This window comes from Leptonotus elevatus, chromosome 2 (assembly GCF_054856555.1).
Source record: "Leptonotus elevatus isolate MCC_2025b chromosome 2, RoL_Lele_1.0, whole genome shotgun sequence".
NCBI classification, from domain to species: domain Eukaryota; kingdom Metazoa; phylum Chordata; class Actinopteri; order Syngnathiformes; family Syngnathidae; genus Leptonotus; species Leptonotus elevatus.
Genome location: NC_141240.1, coordinates 9,457,891 through 9,478,246, shown reverse-complemented (window position 1 = coordinate 9,478,246; position 20,356 = coordinate 9,457,891). Strand labels below are relative to the sequence as shown.

Below are 20,356 nucleotides of genomic sequence, written 5' to 3'. Positions count from 1 at the left end.
CAGAGAACCGGGAAGCACATTAATGTTTATTATTTTACGTTTTCAGTGTAACACAGTTCTCTTTCATGGGCGCGGTGATGACTGTCCCCGTTTCTGGTTCCCGGAAGAGAGTTTTCAAGCAGTACCAAAATATAACTACCAAACGTAATGATTACATTTTATATTCAAAGAAAAGCACATTACATTGTACGTATTGGTCCGCGTTCGGTATTCATAGAGAATAACGTCTGTTGTTATTAAGAAAATTAAAAAAAAACGTCTTATGTGTGTCTCATCCTGCGTTTCTCCGAGATGCGTCGTGCTGCGCAGCTTTGACGCTCGACAACTCCCCCGTCACACTCGAGGACATGGGACCGTGAAAGTATGGCGGATGCCGAGGAGCCGTAAGTCTCAATGGATGAAAAATGCCATTAAAACGGAGTTAAACGTCTCGCAGTTTGACACTAACGCGGCATGATTCAAATCTATTGCCATTTTTTCTTCCAGGGAGAAGAAAAGAAGGCGAATAGAGGACCTGACAGAGAAGTTAGTGACGAATGCTAATGAAGGGTCTCTCTCTGGCTGCCGGGCAGAAGGGTTGCGTCGGTTAAGCAGTCAGGCCAGAAGACATGAACGAACATTCACATATTTTAGCAAGAGCCCGACTAAATACAGTAAACCGGCCTTACTGTCACCAACTAATACCAATGTATCCAAATGTTCGCTTAACGTATCTTTATTTTGACTAACGATCCAGCAACAAACATATTACTAGGTACACGCGTATTTTTCTGGAAGTAATTTTTTTGAGAAACTGGCCTCGAACGTTTAATTAAGGTGTCAGGAGTCGTTTGAACTAAATATAAACACAGGGAGAAATGTGGTTTAAATGACTTTGTTATGTCGTGTTTAGTTAGGCAGCTAATTTACGAATGTTTTCATTCATAAAACTAACACTAATTATGACAAATTGGTGTTTTGTCACCATTGTAGCTTGCTGGAAAACTGTCAGGAAGTTGGTTAGAAACTTTAGCTAATAACTCAACGAAGCATGAATCATATATGCGGAAAAGCTTTCAGTACAGTGGATGAAGATAAATCATCTCAAAACATTTTCCACCATTAATGTGACCGATAACCTGTTCAACTCAATTGAATAAATAAAAAAGGCTTTCAGAGTTTCATCAGACCAGAACACATTCTGTGTTTGGGAGTTATTGTTATGGTTCAATGAAACTATATTTGAACATTTTAGCATAATTCTTAAAGTCACATTTGTTTCACAATATCTCTGTTTTTATTAGTGTTGTTCCGATACCGATACAGTTATCGGCAAAGGCCCCGATACTTCATTTAAACAGTGTTATCGGTGAGTACTAACAAATAAATAACAGGCCGATACCATTATTTCCGACGCTAATATAGGACTTAAGATGCAGCATCTTGTGTTTTGCTTGTGCTCAACATTTGCTGATGTATGACATGTTCACTGCATGCCGAGTCAAGATATTCTATTGGCCCTTGAATGCTCTGATCCAATGGCAGGACAGCTTTTTCATGTTGAGAAAAAAAAACGTAGGGATCGGCATCGCCCGATAATCCAAAGATGGATATCGGAATCGGTATCAGGGCCCAAAAAACTGTATCGGAACAACACTAGTTTTTATTTTTACTTCTCCCCTTGATTATTATTATTTTTTATTCATTTGAGTGGTACAGGTTACAAATCATATAAATAGTGGGGGGAAATTGAAATGATTTATCTTTGGCTCATTTGTTTTTATACAGCAAAATTTGAGCAGAGGTGTGTAAACTTATTTGTAGTCACCGTACGGGGTATAAAACTCATTTTTGTTGCTTGTCACATTACAGTTCTGGCTTACGTCAGTCGACCGTTATGACTTTGAAAACATATAAATGTATAATCGCCTCACCACATTAAACTGTAGAGATAAACACAACAAGTTGATGGATAACTAATTTAGTGACAAGTCAAGGAAAATTGTATCAAAATTCATTTAAAAAAAGGAATTGGTTAACATAACATCCTTGCAAAATCTCAAAATGATTAGCGTACATACGAAGACAATTTGCAATTTTGTAGATGAACGCCGGTGGTCTTCAAATTAGAAGTGTGTTGCCTTTTGTGATGAATGGCAAAATCTAAAGCATACTTTCTGAGTATTGCCACTGGCTGTCACTGTGTAGTGTTTGTCTTGAATTATTGTTATGATTTTAAAGATACACTCCTAAGACTGAGTGTGTGTGCACTGTGCTGTGTTATCAGAATGGCTGTAGATGGTGGTGCCTGCGATTGGGACGGCCGGTGGAATCACGTGAGGAAGTTCCTTGAGAGGCCCGGTCCGTTCACACATCCTGATTTTGAGCCGAGCACAGAGGTGAGCGAGGCCACTCGGACGACGGAATTGTGCGAGCGATGACTTCATACTATTTTGATGCGTGTGTCGCCTCAGTCTCTACAATTCCTGTTGGAGACGTGCAAGATTTTGGTGATCGGCGCGGGTGGACTTGGCTGCGAACTGCTTAAAGATTTGGTAGGAAATGTATTCGAAGCAATGAAAGCGCCCTCAGCTTTGTTTTAACAAGGTTGTGTTGTTGCAGGCCCTGTCTGGGTTCCGCCTCATTCATGTGGTTGACATGGACACCATTGACTGGTCCAATCTTAATCGGCAGTTTCTTTTCAGGTTGGTTTCCTTTTCAGTATTTAATTATCAGTTATTCTTTTTGTACGATTGTCATCTTCTCTTTTTTGGGGGGGTCAAAGTAAGGAATGCCCATAATAATGCCATACACTGTAAATGTCATGGTTTGTTGCTGTCAGGTCAAAAATGTTCTTGATTGTAAATACTGTATGTCAAAATAGACAGTGTGGTGGGATAGTGGTTAGGACGCCTGCCTCACAGTTGACTACAGGCTGACTGTGTGGTGTTTGTTTGTTCTGTCACCGCGCTTGTGTGGATTTTCTCTGAGAAAGGCGGCTTCATCCCACCTTCCAATGATAGGCATGTTAGGTTAATTGAAGACTGTAAATTGTCCATAGGTGTGAATGTTTCTCTATGTCTGTGTATGCTCGAGAATTTCGAAAACACAAAGAATAAGAAAGTGTGAGAGTTGAAGAAGAAATAGAAAAAAAGATTAGCTAAATGTTAGCTAAGCTTATTCAATACCTAGGAGTGTAATAACAAATTGATTTGAATGGGAAAATCAGTTTTGATTTAAAAGATGAGTGTATGCAGTTGAACTGAATCGCTGCACTTGAAAAAATATCGCATTAGTGTCGAATCGTCTTTTTTTGAAGATATATGTTTGAAGGAAATGCCACATTTACAGTAAGCAGTAACAAGTTCATTCATATTGTAAAATGACAAGAAGAAACTAAATGCATCATATCCTCTCAAACTCGGCTCACCATATCATATTGAATTTGAATCCCACTGAATTGAACCAAATTCTATTCAGTTGTACCACTTTGAAATAAACTGTCCCAGAATTAAATCACATCCGATATATTTAGAACATATCAAATGGTCTCTTGTTGGAAAGATACAGATCCCTTCTAATAACTACTGTGGTTACAAGCTCTTGGTAATCATCGTCCTTGGCTTGGCCGAATTTGTTGACCACACTTAAAGGATTTGCAATTGTAAAATTGAAAAGCATGTTAAAAATCCCTGCCGTGGTATTTTGAACTAGCTTGTATTTTGATGGGCTGCTTTGCTTCTGTTTTGGACAATGCCTAAATGCATTAGTTTTTATATATTGTTTTTAGGGATGCACCGAAATGAGCATTTTTGGTCGAAATCGAAAATGAGAAATGCTTCGCCGAAAACCGAAACGCCGGGAAAAAAATAATGCAATTTTTTTGTTGTCACTGCATTTATTATAATTAATTACAATTATAATATTATTATAAAATATTTAGGCCTATTTAGCACTGGCATTTTAACAAAGCACAATATAAATTGAATAGCGTCCACACCACAGACATGTTGCCGAATGGTACATTAAGCACCAAAAGCGGGCTGAGCATTTGAATGTACAGTAGTTCGCATCGTGCCCGCCAGTGCGGATGGCGCATTTGTAGGCTATTTGGAGCGGGACATGGTGTGGCGCACTTAAAATCGGCACATTCACATATTCACCAACGTTTAAAAAATAAATAAATACATTTCTTCGCAATCGGCTTTGGGAACACACTGCAAAGTCACACACGGCGAGTCTGTAATCACCCGGAGAGAGTGGTAAGTGTTGACTTGTTTAAAACTGTTGATAGCAATAGTGCTAACATTAGCTAAGGTATTTAGCATGGCCACCAGAATGCAAGTGAAAAAGTGGATGCGCTCGAGGGGCTCTCATCAAAGAAAAAAAAGGAAGGCGCTGCAGGAGAAAGAGTGGCTCACCTGCTGTGCAGTACTCGGCAGCGCTCTCTTTTTTGACATAGTTTACCAAGTGACGCCCCTCTCCTTCTCCGGTGTGCACAATGAAGCTGCCGGTACTCACAAACAGCAGCGAGCAGCGAGACGGACACTCACTCCCGCGTTTGGTGTTTAATTCAAACAGACACTTGCTTGCAGCGGGGTTGTTTTTTTTTTGTGTCAACACAACATCCTTTTTTGGCCATATTCTTTGGGATTTAATTAAAAAAAATTCGGTGGCGGGATATTCGGTGCATCACTAATTGTGTTTTTTACCTTGGGTTAGCAACCATGTTTTCCAATTGCCTATGTTAGAGCAAGATCTTCCAATAATACTTGAAAAATGCGTTATAATGTTTGATGCACCTTTGAGTCAAGGTCATGGCAGTGCATGCTTGTGAAAGTTCATTTTTCCCTCTTTTTGCTCTTCCTCGGTTTAAACGTGTTTCCTCAGGCCTAAAGATGTTGGACGGCCAAAAGCAGAAGTTGCTGCTGACTTCATTAACAGTCGCATCCCTGGATGTAAAGTTGTCCCGTATCCTATTTGGAGCAATCTTGGACACTCATGACAATGACCTCATCGCACTCAGATTCAACGTAAAGAACATGAACGTGGTTTTGTTTCCTTATCAGTTACACAATCAGTCACTTCAAAAAAATCCAGGACTTTGACGAGTCCTTCTACAGACGTGAGTGTGTTTTCCCCCATCACATGTCAACTTCAACTGAGCAAGTCAAGCCCCCAGACTTTAACTTGTTGTCTCCCCCCGCAGAGTTCCACATCATCGTCTGTGGGCTGGACTCCATCATTGCCAGGCGGTGGATGAACGGCATGCTGGTTGGAAGCTGCGCTCTCATCAAAAGGTGCTCAACAGGTTCACTCAGATGAGATTGAAGTCAATGTCGTTGTTGTCGAGTTTAGATATCCCTCCTGAGTTATGAAGATGGAATACTGGATCCCAGCTCCATCATCCCCCTCATTGACGGAGGCACGGAAGGCTTTAAAGGAAACGCTCGCGTCATTTTGCCCGGCATGACGGCTTGCGTGGACTGCACACTGGAGCTGTACCCACCGCAGGTCCCGCTCATGCTCTCGTACTCCTCCTTCCGTCTTTACACTTTTCATTGAGCACAAGCAAGACATTTTAGCATCCAAGGTGTTCCCGCTAACGCTTCTCATTTGACAATACTCAGGTTAATTTCCCCATGTGCACCATCGCATCCATGCCGAGGCTTCCCGAACATTGCATTGAATATCCCAGATTGTTTCAGTGGCCGAAAGAAAAGCCATTTGGAGGTATGGGGGCGTGCCCGTTAGCACGTAAAGCACATCACGTGACCCGTTCCGTGCTGTTGGAGAATCACTGTCACATTCGTGTTCTTCTAGAAACGAGTTTAGACGGCGATAATCCCGAGCACATCCAGTGGGTGTTTGAGCGAGCGCTGGAGCGAGCCGCACAGTTCAACATCACAGGAGTCACATACAGACTCACTCAAGGTCAAATCCATTTTGCGTTCTCTCTGAAACCGACAGCTATCACATTTATTTATTGGTGTTAATGAGACTCGGTTTTGCAGGAGTTGTGAAGCGGATCATTCCTGCCGTGGCGTCGACGAATGCCGTAATCGCTGGTACCAAACATTTTGTTAACTTGTCCTCACATCAGATTTAAATCATCTTGAGCTTACATTGACAAATGTAAAAAAAATGCGGTCCCTCTTGTGTTTTTGCTCTTTGCAGCTGCCTGTGCGAGTGAAGTTTTCAAAATTGCTACAAGGTTGGTGCCAGAAGCTTGTTTGGAATGACTCTGCGAAATATCTGCCTTTGTCAAACCAAACACACATCACATCTCTTCTGGTTGCAGTGCATATATTCCTTTAAATAATTACCTGGTCTTTAATGATGTGGACGGACTCTATACTTACAGTTTTGAAGCTGAACGGAAGGTTTGTTGCACAGGCCTCCATTTTATGTATTTTTCAAAGCCGAACAATAACTCTGCCTTGTGGTGTGTGTGTGTGTGTGTTTGTGACGGGCAGGACAACTGTTCAGCGTGCAGCCAGGTGCCTCAAGACCTCCAGTTCCCGCCTTCTGCAAAACTACAGGAGGTCTTAGAGTACCTGACAGAGAACGCTTCTCTGTGAGTAACGCTCAACCACGTTAACACCAAACCAGACAGAGCAGTGAATATATTAGATACCGGCATTTCCAGACGAAATCTCTTCCATTTAAATATCCCATGTGACACCTGTGACTTATGAACTTACAGACAAGTGCAAATGTATTTTCTCTTTGAAATTTAGAGGCTGTAGTGTGGCTCAATACATTTGGAATTGGCATTGGACAAAGAGGAGTAACGTGACAGTGCTGACAATTCACAAATGTGTGATTTGTCAATATATTGGTACTTGATTTGTGTGTGTTGCGCAAACACATTTAGGACCTCCTCAGACAGTGTATACGCACAAATAATGATGGATCCGCTTTAAGAAAAAATGTCAAACATATTTTTATCCCTGATGCATAGGTATTAAAACTGCAGTCATTCTTAAAATCAATAATAATAATACATTTAACAATAATAACTTAAACGCACTCCTTTAATCGCTTTCATCCTCTCGCCATTCAAGTGTGTGTATGTATTATAATAATGAATCTGGAAAAAAGGTCATATGATAAAGATGAAGAAAGTTCTGAACATTTTGGACCATCTCTCACAACCACCGCGTATTTGCTTGACATGCCGTCAAACGGATGCCCTTTTATATGGAAACAGGAACGAGGTTTATGCAAATGAAGTGTAGAACATTGTCCGCTTGTGTCATGAATCCAGCTGTGATACTGTGTACACGCTCAATTTGTGCGCAAATTTCGTTCTTTTCTACATTCGGAAAATGGATGGATGGATGGAAGCGCATCGCATATAAACAAATCATCTAAGTGTCTTCATTTTCTTTCTGTGTGTTTTTTGTTGTTGTTGCCTTTTTTTGTTGCATGGACTTGAGTAATCCAGGACCTTTTGGAAATTACATAAATAAAATAAAATAAAAGATATTTGAAATATGAAATGCAATCTAGGGCTGCAAAATATATCGAAAAATATCTATATCGCGATATTGACCCACGCAATATGCATATTGCAAAGACATGCAAAATGTTTCATATGGAATTTTATGCTTTTAACTGAATTTGACCAGTCAGACGTTAGCTAAAATGTGCACTGCTATCCAATAGTTGAACATTACTGAGAGGTAATTACAATTAATTAACTACGAATACATTGAGTTTGCTTATTTTGCCGCATGAAAATTTTTAATTCTTTCAACAGATGGCAAAGAAAACTAAGTGAGCTACAAATTAAGTTTACTACTAAGTTAAGTTACTTATAATAAGTTTCAAGTGATTGTGGGGAGGGAGCCAAATGTGCAGCCAGTTGAGTTGTATCCAACTTTTAATTATCAATGGTGCAATTGTTTGTTTTTAAAGATTTATTTAGGTACACTTTTTATATGACTTGTGGGTGGGCATTAGTAGTACATTTGAATTGAGGTAATTTTTTTCATGTTCATATATTTAAGCGCAGTGTTCCTGCTAAAACGGTGCAGAATGTCAATATAAAATATACTTTTTAGGTATATAATACCTCTGCTGAAACAGATGGGGCCTACAATGCTACTGTCTTGTGATGTTGCTCATTCTGGTGACACTTGGGAGTCAAGTTTTTCCTTAGGTGGTCCATTTATGAACCACTGGAATAATAACCAATGCTGCAGTATGTTTATTTTTGTTTGTGAAAACAAAATAGTGTAACCAAAGTGTTTGGTAGTAATGAAATTCAATTATATTTGTACTATTTTCCAGGCAAATGAAATCTCCAGCTATCACTACAACTCTGGAAGGCAAAAATAAGACTCTGTACCTGCAGGTAACGGCATGCTACTTGCAGTCGACATATATTTAATGTAAAACTGGAAGAAAAGGAAAAAAACGAATTAACTTTGAATTACAGTCTGTTAAATCAATTGAGGAACGAACAAGGCCCAACCTCTGCAAAACCTTGAAAGGTAATAAATCCCAAATGGGCTTTCTGATATCCATATATGCAGGGTATGTATTGATGAACATTGCTGTCTGATCATGCAGAGCTGGGCTTGTCGGACGGACAGGAATTGGCCGTGGCAGACGTTACCACGCCGCAGACTGTCCTCTTCAAGCTCAATTTCACTGCCTGAAAGCCGCTTGGAACGCAAAGCACTGATGTGACCTTTGGCTTCCTCTGTCACAGTGTTACTGTAGCGCATCTGATTAGGAGTGTAAATAGGACAAGTCGCTAGTCAGATAACATGAATAATATTGTTTACTTGTGCGTGGGTGCCCATTGTAGTTCTTCCTGTCCATCCAACAAACATGATCATGTACTGTAATCCAAAATAATTTTTGATTCAATTGAAGATTCATGGTTCAAGTTTCATTTCATCCATTTATTCAGGTTGCTGAAGCAGCAGAACAGCTTCATATTTTACATTCTATAAATTTGTAGAATCATTGAGATGTTGGCTGTCCATGCTGTAGACTCGCATAAGAAGTGGCTTAAGTTTGATTCACCTTTCAACTCATGGGAAGGCACAAAATAATTAAACTTGTTACAAAAATATAAAACAAAAGTAGGTTGTTACTGGAAGATCCCAACAAGTCGAAAGGGACTAGAATGTGTCTAAATAGGAGATTTGGGCGTGAGGTCTGGAATTAAATTTGGAATACCCTAAGTGACAAATCTAATCCACTAAGGCTTTTTCTTTTTACATTTGTGGACTACTGTATATCCAATTCTGAAAATCCTTTTTGTTAAAAGAAAAAAAGTTACTTTTGACGCATGCTTCCCTTTGGTGAGTCGAGTCCAATTTGTTACAATTCGTATACACTCCAGGGCAATTCCAGACTAGCACTGCACTACTGTTATTGTCAGAAATATCTACTTAAATTAAAGGAATGATGGAAACAGTGTCGTACTATGCCTATTACCAGTATAAAGTCATATGCAGATTTGACCTTTTCTTTTTAAAGCATCTTTTGCCGAGGGCAGCAAATTACCTAGGGCCGGCCCTAGAAACCTTTGGCCAAACGTTTTCAGACTGGATTTGGGTTCGAATTCCCCCCTCTGTCTGCAGATGTGACGTCTTGTACGCGTTGGCATTTTTTTTTTTGTCAACAGGGAGCAGTAGCGATTCAAAACTGAATTTTCTATGTTCAGTAGCCTTAAAATACACTTCAGATTTTTTGATCAAACTTAAATGTGTGACATAACAGATAGCTACAGTACTTTTTGCTGAAGTTGAAGTCATTAATTTTGCTGTCTTGTGTCCATATTGTGTAATTACAACCTTCAATTTCAAATCCAAACGACGTAGCTTAATCTGTTCCTTTGACTACGACTATGTATGCAGGCCACTGAAACTATGACTAACTCGCTAATGCAGTATTAATTACAGTGAAAAAAATGAGAGCATTTTTCTGGCCGAAAGTATTATAAAATCAAATGAAATTAGTGACTAGCCTCACACAAGTATTTGAGCGTGATTTCTAATAAAAATTGAAAATTAATAAACCAGAATAGCCAGCTAGAAAAAGTGCGCTTGACGTTCGATGTTTGATATTCACTCCTACCGTCTAATTTAGAAACCGTCTACAAATTACATTCTCCATGGTGACGTATCATCAACTCACCATAAAGGTTATATCTTTTTTTTTATTCTTGACTGCTGTAAGAAACTGGGAATGATAAGCAACTACCTACTACAGCTCCAATATTCATCATATCTCTCATTTTGGACAATTTGGAGACATTTAAGGGACGAAAATGACCAATGTTCCAAAATATTCACCAAAAATCAACAAAAGCACATTTTGTCATTCTAATTGCTGTAGTACATAGGTGTCAAATTCCGGTCCTCGAGGGTCGGTGTACTGCAGGTTTTGGTTGTTTCCCTTCTCCAACACAGCTGATATATGATCAGCTTATCAGCAAGCTCTGCATAAAATCAGAACCAAAAATCAACAAAAACACATTTTGTCATTCTGATTACTGTAGTAGATAGCAGTGTTATGCAACTTACTACTACAGCTCCAATATTTATCATATCTTTCATTTTGGACAATTTGAGGACATTTAAGGGACAAAAAATGTTTCAAAATATTCACCAAAAATCAACAAAAACACATTTTGTCATCCTTAATTGCTGACATTTAAGGGACAAAAATGTTTTTCTCGCTAGAATAGCGTGCATAATCCGTAAATGGAAGATGAACCATTTTACACTACTGGGCTCCCCTGACTTCTTCGAATGCCCCGACCACCTCCTCGCTAATGTGTTAAACAGTTCTAACATAAGTCCACTAGAGTGTGACATAACATCCCTGAAAATAAAGAAATAAATAATCAAATAAATAAATAAAAGAAGGCCTGGCCTGCCCACTTCTGGGAAAACAACAGATTGCGATGAGTCATACCTCACAACATAATAAATGCTGAAAGGCGGTTGGGTTGTTTCCTGGTTGAGCGTCAGGAAGCGAGCGAGTATAGACATGGCCTCTGCCTCTTTCGCAGACGACTTGACGTGTTCAATTTGCCTGACAATTTTTACCAATCCAGTTACTCTCCTCTGCGGCCACTCTTTCTGCAGAACATGTCTGACAGACTTTTTGGACACACATCCCCAGTGTCCGCAATGTCGGATGCCGGTCGCCTCCGGGAAGGAAGTGGCGGCCCTTTCTACCAACTTTATCTTGCTCAGCCTTGCCGAAAAGGCCAAACACGCAGACGGGATCGACAAAGAGCATATTACAGCAAAATTTGAGGTAAAGTATGCCGGGGCTATAGTATTAGTTGATTGTAAGCGTTCATCACATAGGAGTTTTGTTGTTAATTATTATTATTTTTCCTTATTTATCATTTTAAACGTTGAGAGTCAGTTGGGACTTGGGAGTTGTCGCACGTGGTTTCTTCTCCGTCCCAGCTAATGTGGGTGACTTTCGTCAAGATGGCAACCGGGGCACACGAAGGTTTCTGCGGTTTGTTGTGACATATTGGAAATGTTTTATAACGGGCATTAAATGTAAAAAGGTCCGGTGTATTCCAAATAAGTATTTGGAAGTGACCTTTAAAATTTTACAGAAATATTATCCAGCCAATATGACCAAGTTCAATAGGGACATTGACACAAGTTGCTCTTTTTGTGGAAACCATCCAGAGACAATTCAACATCTCTTCTGGATCTGTGCACACACTCTGACTTTCTGGAAAGATTTTTGTAGATTTGTTATTGGGCATCTTTACAGAGATCTTTCGTTCAAATGGGAAAATATAGTTTTTTGTTGTTTTAGGAAGTACGTTAATGAAGAAATATTTTGTATTATTAATTTGTTAATACTTTAATGCATTTTTTTTTGTTATTCATAAATGCAAGTATGGAACTCAAAAACCCAACTTCACACACTTTCACATTGATACGATCATCTATATTAGACATATAAATGACTCATAACAGAAAGGCTCTGAAAACTGTCAATATTAAAAATAAATATATACGTTATTTGGATATATATGAAACCCGCAACATTATGGGTTTTTTGTGTGGTGTTGATTTGTTTTCTTTATGTTGTACACTAGTATACTAATATATGTTTCACTTTGTTTATTTCGGGTATTGAACATTTGCACCGACGTCACGTGATCACGTTACTGCCCTATGAAGAACGGCGGAAGGAAATGATTGTTGAATGGAAGTGGACGTGACCCGGAGCCACTTAGCGACTTTTATTTTACAAATTAAAAGTTATTATTGCCAATAGAGCCATGGAATCTATTACTTTAACCGAAGGTCGCCCGTCAGTCGAAGTTGCACATTTAGTCGGGACTCATAAAGCGCAATATTTACTTAAGTTGGAGATCGCTAATTTGACAACTGTCAAGAGGGCAAAGTTTGGTGGAGGACTCAAACGCAGGGCAAGGAGGGCAAGGAGGTAGAGGTGATGTAAAAAAAAAAGAAGAAGAAGGAATTTAATTATTCAAAACAAAAGTGTACTCCAAATGGCAATGAAACAAAATGTGGGGAGGACAACAAGGCAAAAAAAAAAAAAACTGGCAGCATGACGGGAGGAAAACGACAATGAATCAACGCAGACAGAGGGGAGACAGCAGACTAAATACACACACTAACGACACAACAAGACACACCTGGGGCAAGACAAGTGGCTGAGGGCACTGATTGGTTGACACGAGGGAAGGGCAGGATTACACTTGACAAGACCAAGGGAGACACGCAAGGAAAAACAGACGAAAAGCAACGAAAAATTCCTTTGGATCTCCTGGCAGTATACTGTGGCGCGGTGCGGGTCTTTGGCAAGCAGCGGTGTTGCATATCTCTCTATTCCGTCTACTACTATTCCGTTCACTATCAACAGAGGAGTTAAACAAGGCTGTTGAAACTTTAGCAATATATGTTAAAAATGCCAATTCCAAACAGGTAGTCAATTAGCTAATTGGCTGATGACAAAAAAAAAAATCAATCCCTAAGGCTCTAGAACCCAAGACCTTCTCGAAAGCGCCAGGTTTGAATCTTAATTACTGTAAATGTGAGTTAATGGCCATACATGATTGCAGTCTAACCGATGCTTTTAACATTCCAATTAAATCCACTACAAAATATCTTGGTATTAACAAAAATTAACAGATTAATGAAAACCTGAACATTGGAGAAAAAGAAAATCCCATAATGCAAATCTATTGAATTGTCTTCATTCCATAAACAAGTTTTGTTGTGTTGAAAATTAGCGTACACTCACAACTTCAGTCCACATCGCACCCCCATGTGGAACAATAGATAATGTGCTTTGCAATGGCAAATCTCTCTTCTTGCAACATTGTATACGACAACATTTTGGAAAGACTTTCAAGACTGGATTTCAACAAAGATTGTTCTTTCTGTTCTTCTTACTAAGGACGTTATAATGTTTGGTCTTATTCTGGAAGATAATGATGTATTTACTATTATTGGCTAAATATTTCATTTATGGCTCCAAATGGAGAAAGACGAAGTCCCTTTTTGAAATAACTCACAGACAATCACGTCAAATCTTTGAAATTGATGAAAATGAAAAGTGCAAAAGCTTTGCTCAGTGCTTCTACAGAGTTCGGTGTCTTTGTCGACTCTAATCTTGCAGAAATAGGAATGGAAGTTTTTTTCTTCTTTTTTTCTTATGTGCTCAGTGTGTCTTGTATTGTTGCAAAAGTATGTTGTGTATTTCAAGCTGTCTATTTGTTATATAATACATGCTGTAAGTTTGAACTTGCACTACTTTAATATAACTTTCGTGATGTTTGTTGTTGATGGTGCATGTTTAATAAAGCATAAAAAAAGCTAATGGATGTTATGTAGTCGTAGCCAATCAGATCGCAGTTTGTTGCGACATTACGCTGCGCGAGCCTATCTTTTTTTTTTTTTCTTCTATCATTCGGGTGACAGTGGACCAGATAGTCGTCCATTGCTGGAGTTCTCCAATGAAAGCCGGCGAGACTTCCTTGTTCGCCGACCCGCTCACTTGACCATTGATAGGCAGTTTGCAACAGCGGAGTCCAACCCGAGACACGCTTAGGACCGCCCCCTCATTTGAATAACATTTCGACCTGGCAGTATGGACCAAAGCGGCCAAAATTCAAAATAAATGAATGACCAAAAAACGAATGAAATTAAATGAATTATTTTGGCAGTTTTCCATAGCAAAGCGCGAGTCATTTTTGGAAGTTTGTTGACTGTAAACAAAATGCAACTTTTGTTAACGTGTGACTGTGAGTCGCTGTTCTGATCTGATTCCTTAATCTATCTAATAATAATAATAATAATAATTTGATGTAGTGCGTGTATTGTTTCTCTATTATCAATTAATGATATATTATCAATTAAAAATACAATCAATAGATATTATAGATCAATGCACAAAAAACGATGTGCCTGGAAAGTCAGAAAAATATCCACATTGAGCCACAAAAATCCTCCCTTGGCTGACAACGGCATATTGTGCAGTCACTGTACATTATTTAGGAAAATTTCAGTCGCTAATGTACGCATGTAGACACATCCATGCAAATGAAGAACACTAGTCAAGGTTACCTAGCCTTGTCCAGCCAGCTCTCAAAGTTTGATTTCCTCGAGCATTTGTGATCATTAAACCTCAATATTTTGCCCCGAACAAATGGATGCGTGCCAACAAAAGAAATGTTCTTGTGAAATAAGTTTCTTTATGCTTGTATTAATGATCAACGCATTTTTCTTTCGACAGGTTTCTGAAATGTGCCCGGAGCATGATGAGAAGCTGAAACTGTATTGTGTGACCGACCAGCAGCTGACTTGCATCATATGCCGAGATGGCGAGCAGCACGAAGGACACACATTCAAACCCATCAAGGAAGCAGCCGCGTCGGTGAAGCGGGAGCTGGGGAAGGGGCTGGACAGAGTTTCTGGAGACATCGAAACTCTGGAGAGTTTGCTAAGCGCTCAGAGGGAGAAGATAAAGTCAACTCGTGGCAGGTCTTTTCAACTGGTGAACCAGATCGGTGCGGAGTTTGCGGAGATGCGCCGGTTTTTGCAAAAGAGAGAGGAGGAGCTCAAAGATGAAGTGAAACGCCAAGAGGACAAAGATGTGGTGCACATGACCAAGATGGTCAACGCCATGGAGGCGGGGCTGTCCCAGAATAGAGAGCTACAAGCTAAGGCGGCCCCATTCCTGGAAGTTTCCAACCCAGAGAAATTTTTAAAGGCCAGTGCCGAAGGGGCCCGCGCCATACTTCAAGAAGCATTTCCATCAAAAGTAAATGAATACTCGTTGGTTGAAAGCACTCTTTCCTTGGGACCTTATGAGAGTCACCTGAAGTTTTTTGTTTGGAAAGAGATGCTTCAGGTGATAGAACCTCGAGAACAACAACTCGTGCTCAAAGGGGAGGAGAGCCAAAACATTGTGTCTGTTGACAGACGCAGTCTGCTCCATGGTACCTACAATCAATGTCGACAACCTCAAAGTCGTCATCCATTGCGCAGACACATTGAAAATACTGCTTTGTATCATGGATTTGCCACGAGTGTGAACCAATTCACGTCAGGGAAGCACTACTGGGAAATAGAAGTTGGCCAGATCGACCAAGGTGGCTTTTGGGAAGTGGGTATACAGGATCATATTATCACATGCCAAGCTGGAAAGCTTTCCACCAGTTGTCCACAAGGAGTAACTTTACTCTCTCTCCAAAACATACCACAGAAGATCGGCATCTATCTGAACCTCTCATCCCAGCAGCTCTCTTTCTACGATGCGTCCAACATGACACACATCAACACAGTGAGCACCGAACGCTCAATAGCATCCGCGATGTCAGCATTCCTGAAAATCGGTTACAGCACACCAAATGTCATCCTTTTCACAGTGTGCTGGTATTAAAAAACAACAACCCCAGAAGACAGAAGAATTCAAAATAGGATTAATTGCAGTAATATCATTGCTGTCCAAACTTGTACATACATTATTTGACACGTTTGCTGGAAACAGGAGCTCATAACATACACAGAAAGATATTTTTGATGAAATAAAAGGAGTTAAGCAGTTTTTTCCTGCAAAAGGGACAGGATGACTGAGACGACTAAGAAGCATTTGAAAGTCCCGGAGTGGCCTCGTCAGCCTCAACCCCATACAACACCTGTGGAGGAGGTTGAAAGTCCTTGTTGCCCGGCGACAGCCCCAAAACATCACTGATTTGGAGGAAATCTGCATGGAGGAATAGACCAAAAATGCCACATGTGCAAATTTGGCAAAGACTTACGGTTAAACGTTTGGCCTCTGTCATTGCTCACAAATTTAGCTTACGAAGTGTTGAGTTCAACTGCTATTGACCAAATGCTTATTTTCCACCACAAGTTACCAATAAATATATATCTTTTTAAATCCTACAGTGTGATTTTCAGATGATTTTTTTTACATTCTGTCTCTCACAGTTGATGTGTGCGATGATGGCACTTTTGGTTGGCTCAGACCAGGCAGGGCCGTAACGAGTCAATTGGAGGCCAGAGCAAACAGTCAAGTTGTTTCTGCTTTTTAAATTTGTTGCAATGATCTTAAATTAGCTTATGTTAAAATGTTTAGTATCAACTAAAAAGTGTGAATTTGAGATAATTCTTCTATTCCCTGAGCTAGCTAAAGTCCTTAAAATCCTTCTAGAGCCTTAGCCTCCTTAACACTTTTCCTGTAATTAGTGACATTATTCAACATTTTATGTAGTTTACATTTTCAACCACTTTTATCCCCACATATAGTAATATAAAACATCTCTGCACTTGGCCATATTTTCATATGATAAAATAGCAAGTATTGAAGACATAATTTATTAGTAAATATGATTATTAGGAATTTCTGACTTGCGTAACACTCATTTCTGGACTAGTTATTTTTGGCTAATTCTCGACATCCTTACATATTGTTAGAAACTAGGGCTCATTTTATTTGTCTTACAAGTCTCTATCCAACGATGTCCTCTATTTTGATATAAAGGCAGTTGTAATTGTTTGGAACATACATCATAATGTGTTGGGATCTCAGATTTTGGACAGGTGTGCATGGTTTAGGTTGCTTGCCGTGGTCCAAGGAATGTTCTGACACATGGAAAATTACTATTCAATTCCACCATTACATTCTCATACTTTTTTTTTTTTAATAAAAACCCTGCTTCAAGTCCCAGGGATTCACCAGGAAAAAAAATGTTTCTCAAAATTATAAAGTCGCTCCTCAAATGAAGTCATTGATTAGCAAAACTATTCCTCAAAGAAAATGTTATTTTGACCCTTGATATTAGATATATAAATTGGTCGTGAATAATAGATTCAATAGTCATATTCAAGATCATAGTTCGCAATTTAATGAAAACCACATTTTAATTACCGTATTTCACATTTTTGCTATTTAATTGACTATAGTCATTTAAGTATTGCACACACAAAAAAATCTTAGACCTTAAAAACAAATTTGAGTAAAACTATCCCTCAACTTGGATCTTTTATTAAAATGTTGCCTGATTAAACGAGGCAGTTTTCATTTGTGGCAGGCTCACAATGACCATAAAACAAGTTTTTTTTTTTTTTAACTGCTTGCACCTGGTCTTTACATTTTGAAACACTCACCATGCTCACAAAAAGATACTTGGCACTTGTGTTTGCACTTGCGCACGTTAAAATAAAGTGACTGCTGCAGATTGAAAACAAGGCAGCGTTTTTATGTGTGAAAAATAAGTTTGTACAGCAGTGGTTCGCATCATGTGCGTACATTTGGCATGTGACCTCTCCAACGTAGTGCGCGGCTCACAGAGCTGTCTCAAAGATGACTAAACTCCCATCCGATACGTCCGCCTCCCCGTTACTGTAGTTGGGTCGGCTTCTGCTGTCATAAGCCTGAAACGCAAACGAGCAGCTTTCATTTAGCTTTTCCTTAAGTTTCACTTGTGCCAGTGAAGCTGAGCTGGCGTGGCTCCCAAAACGTTCAAACTTTCGACAGAGACTTGCCTTTTTAGCTGCCTCCAGCAGGGCGGCAGCCTCCTGCTTGCCAGTCTGCTGCACCATTTTACGAAAAATAGAAGAGGGGTCTAGGAGAAGCGTGTACGGCTCATCGTATGCGTGGATTCGCCCTGCATCTAGAACCTGGAACCATGCACGCAAATGTGATTTCATGTGGGAAATATGTACGTATGCATGGAGTGAATGTGACAGAAAGAGGCGGCACCAGGATGCGATCGCTGTCTATGATGGTGTTAAGGCGATGAGCGATGGTGAGCACGGTGCATTCCTGGAACTTCTCTCGGATAGTTCTCTGGATCAGTTCATCGGTCCTGCAAACACGTGCGCAATGGAAGTTAAGCCTCTTTCAGCCTTACAAGCGAACCAGAGTGATTAGTCAGCATTTTTTTTTTTTTGCACACGTCAACAAGTCGAAGAAATCAGATCACTCAAAAGAAAACAATTTGCTTTGAGTCCTAAAATGCATACATGCAATCCAGTATGAGTGGACGCCCTTTTGTAAACTTGTCTTTAAGTTTATGTTGACTGACCTGGGGTCCACGTTGGCGGTGGCCTCATCAATAATGAGGATGCGGTTTTTCCTCAGGATGGCTCTGGCTAAACACACCAGCTGCCTCTGGCCCACGCTGAAGTTGGAGCCAGACTCAGCCAGAACAGTTTCCAGTTTCCCAGGAAGCTCCTCCACCACGCCTTTCAGCTGGACCTGCAACCCACACAGAGTATACATACAATTCTCAACATGTCCAACTGGTTGCGCTTTGAATACGATGTTATTATTTTTTAAAAAGTGCTCATGTCACGTGGCATTCTGCATGATTGTGTCTGTTTGCATGCATGCCACCTCTTGTAGCGCATTCCACAGTTCCTCATCGGAATACTGGTTGAAAGGGTCCAGGTTCTTTCTCATGGTACCCGTGAACAGCACCGGGTCCTGATGGAGGAGTTGAGAGTAACACAAAGAAAACAGACAAATGGATTTGAGCCTTTTGGAAAATCCACAGGTTTGTGACTCAATGACAAACTATTCTAAGCCTGCTCCACAACAATCAACAGTCCACTATAATCTGATTCAAGGCTGGCAACCACCTGAGGAATGATAGACATCCTCTGACGGATGTCATGAAGGCCCAGCTCAGAAGTCAACATGCCGTCAATGTAGATGTTTCCTTGGGGTTCAGCCAGGCGAAACAGTGCCGACACCAGGGAGCTCTTGCCGGCGCCCGTCCGACCCACGATGCCCACCTGACATCAGCAATGACCAATCACGTCAGCTTTGGTCAGCCATCAGTGACATCATCAACAACATCCCTCTCTGACCTTCTCTTTGGGTTGGAATGTCACTTTCAAGTTGTCCAAAACTTTGGGACCATCAGGGCTGTAGGAAAAGTTGACCCTGTCAAAGGTCACCTGACCTTTTTCGGGCCAACTAGGCGGAGGTCGCTTTTTCGTTTCCCAGGGGGCTTCACTTTCCAGTTCGGTGTATTCCACCACACGCTCCACGGATGTCATCTGTTAAAAGGTTAACCACATTTTTGTTCTATACTGGCTCACAGAAACATAATCTCAATTTACTGAAAGACTTGAATATCTTATAAAGGGTTGCAAAGGGGTAGAAATTTCCGGTAAATTTCTGGTTAAAGCTACTGAACGCAGAAAATTGAATTTCGAATCGCTACTGCCACACTTGTGGCTTAAAAATGAAACTGCATTTCCCTTTCTTCACATACAGAAATGCGCACATTACGTCACATCCACAGACAGAGGGCGGGAAATTTGAACCTGAATCCAGTCTGAAAACTATTGGCCAGAGGCTTGCAGGAGTACCCATTGTGAACAGTGAAGGTGTTGATCTACTAATTAGAAGATGTTTCAGTCAAAAATAAAAAAGTTATTGTAAAGATATTTTTGGCCAAATTGTTACAGAGAGCAGCTTTAATTTCCATAGGGAAATGTTTTAGATTTTATGGGAATTTTGTGTGAATTGGGGCTAATTTAAAGGACAGGTATCCAAGTTGAGGACGAATATCCACATTTTGTTTTGTCATAAGCAAAAATCCACACAAAATAAATGTGTAGCACTCCTTGCATGCAAGAGCATTACAGTATATTAATTGCTCTTTTTTTTTACTCGAGCAGCGCCGTATCTGAAGCATAAGTCAAGGTACCGCTGCAATTGAAAGAAATATTTTGAATCAGGATTATGCAAAAATATATTTTCTATGACGAAATTCTCTATTAACAGCCAATCTTCAAATTTGTAACTTTCTGCTTTACCCTCGCTATAATGCACTTCACATTTCGTGGCCTCGCTTTTTTCACAATTTTGCATGCATTTA

At 40.0% G+C, this 20,356-nt stretch overlaps 3 protein-coding genes across 6 annotated transcripts in view; 2 read left to right on the top strand and 1 right to left on the bottom strand.

Moving 5' to 3' along the window:
- The first annotated feature begins 15 nt into the window (after positions 1-15).
- uba3 (ubiquitin-like modifier activating enzyme 3) lies at positions 16-9,415 on the top strand. Of its 2 annotated transcripts, XM_086067551.1 has the most exons (19): positions 22-186; positions 292-383; positions 487-525; positions 2,267-2,378; positions 2,454-2,534; positions 2,602-2,684; positions 4,870-4,950; positions 5,061-5,104; positions 5,189-5,253; positions 5,338-5,493; positions 5,610-5,712; positions 5,803-5,913; positions 5,994-6,047; positions 6,157-6,193; positions 6,281-6,362; positions 6,456-6,556; positions 8,278-8,341; positions 8,426-8,480; positions 8,560-9,415. In XM_086067551.1, the coding sequence occupies exons 2-19, from the start codon at positions 364-366 to the stop codon at positions 8,646-8,648; spliced, it is 1,377 nt and encodes a 458-aa protein (XP_085923677.1). In that variant the 5' UTR covers positions 22-186; positions 292-363; the 3' UTR covers positions 8,649-9,415. The 2 variants fall into 2 exon arrangements, with proteins under 2 accessions (XP_085923678.1, XP_085923677.1); XM_086067552.1 differs by lacking the exon at positions 487-525 and having other exon boundaries at positions 16-383.
- Positions 8,961-20,356, bottom strand: part of abcc4 (ATP binding cassette subfamily C member 4 (PEL blood group)) — a 44,691-nt gene continuing 33,295 nt past the window's right edge. Inside the window, exons 25-32 of one of the 3 annotated variants that reach the window (XM_086067544.1) lie at positions 19,338-19,529; positions 19,107-19,262; positions 18,862-18,951; positions 18,551-18,723; positions 18,226-18,331; positions 18,009-18,143; positions 17,773-17,897; positions 8,961-10,444 (exon numbers count right to left, since the gene is read on the bottom strand). In XM_086067544.1, the coding sequence (XP_085923670.1) occupies positions 17,808-17,897; positions 18,009-18,143; positions 18,226-18,331; positions 18,551-18,723; positions 18,862-18,951; positions 19,107-19,262; positions 19,338-19,529 (942 nt within the window). In that variant the 3' untranslated portion in view covers positions 8,961-10,444; positions 17,773-17,807. Of the gene's footprint in view, positions 10,445-15,948; positions 16,225-17,492; positions 17,898-18,008; positions 18,144-18,225; positions 18,332-18,550; positions 18,724-18,861; positions 18,952-19,106; positions 19,263-19,337; positions 19,530-20,356 lie in introns of those variants that run through there. The other 2 variants (XM_086067545.1, XM_086067543.1) reach the window with 2 other exon arrangements.
- Positions 9,981-16,406, top strand: LOC147178348 (nuclear factor 7, ovary-like). The gene is made up of 2 exons (XM_086067550.1): positions 9,981-11,271; positions 14,752-16,406. Exons 1-2 carry the CDS (start codon positions 10,939-10,941, stop codon positions 15,898-15,900), a joined length of 1,482 nt encoding a protein of 493 aa, XP_085923676.1. The 5' UTR covers positions 9,981-10,938; the 3' UTR covers positions 15,901-16,406.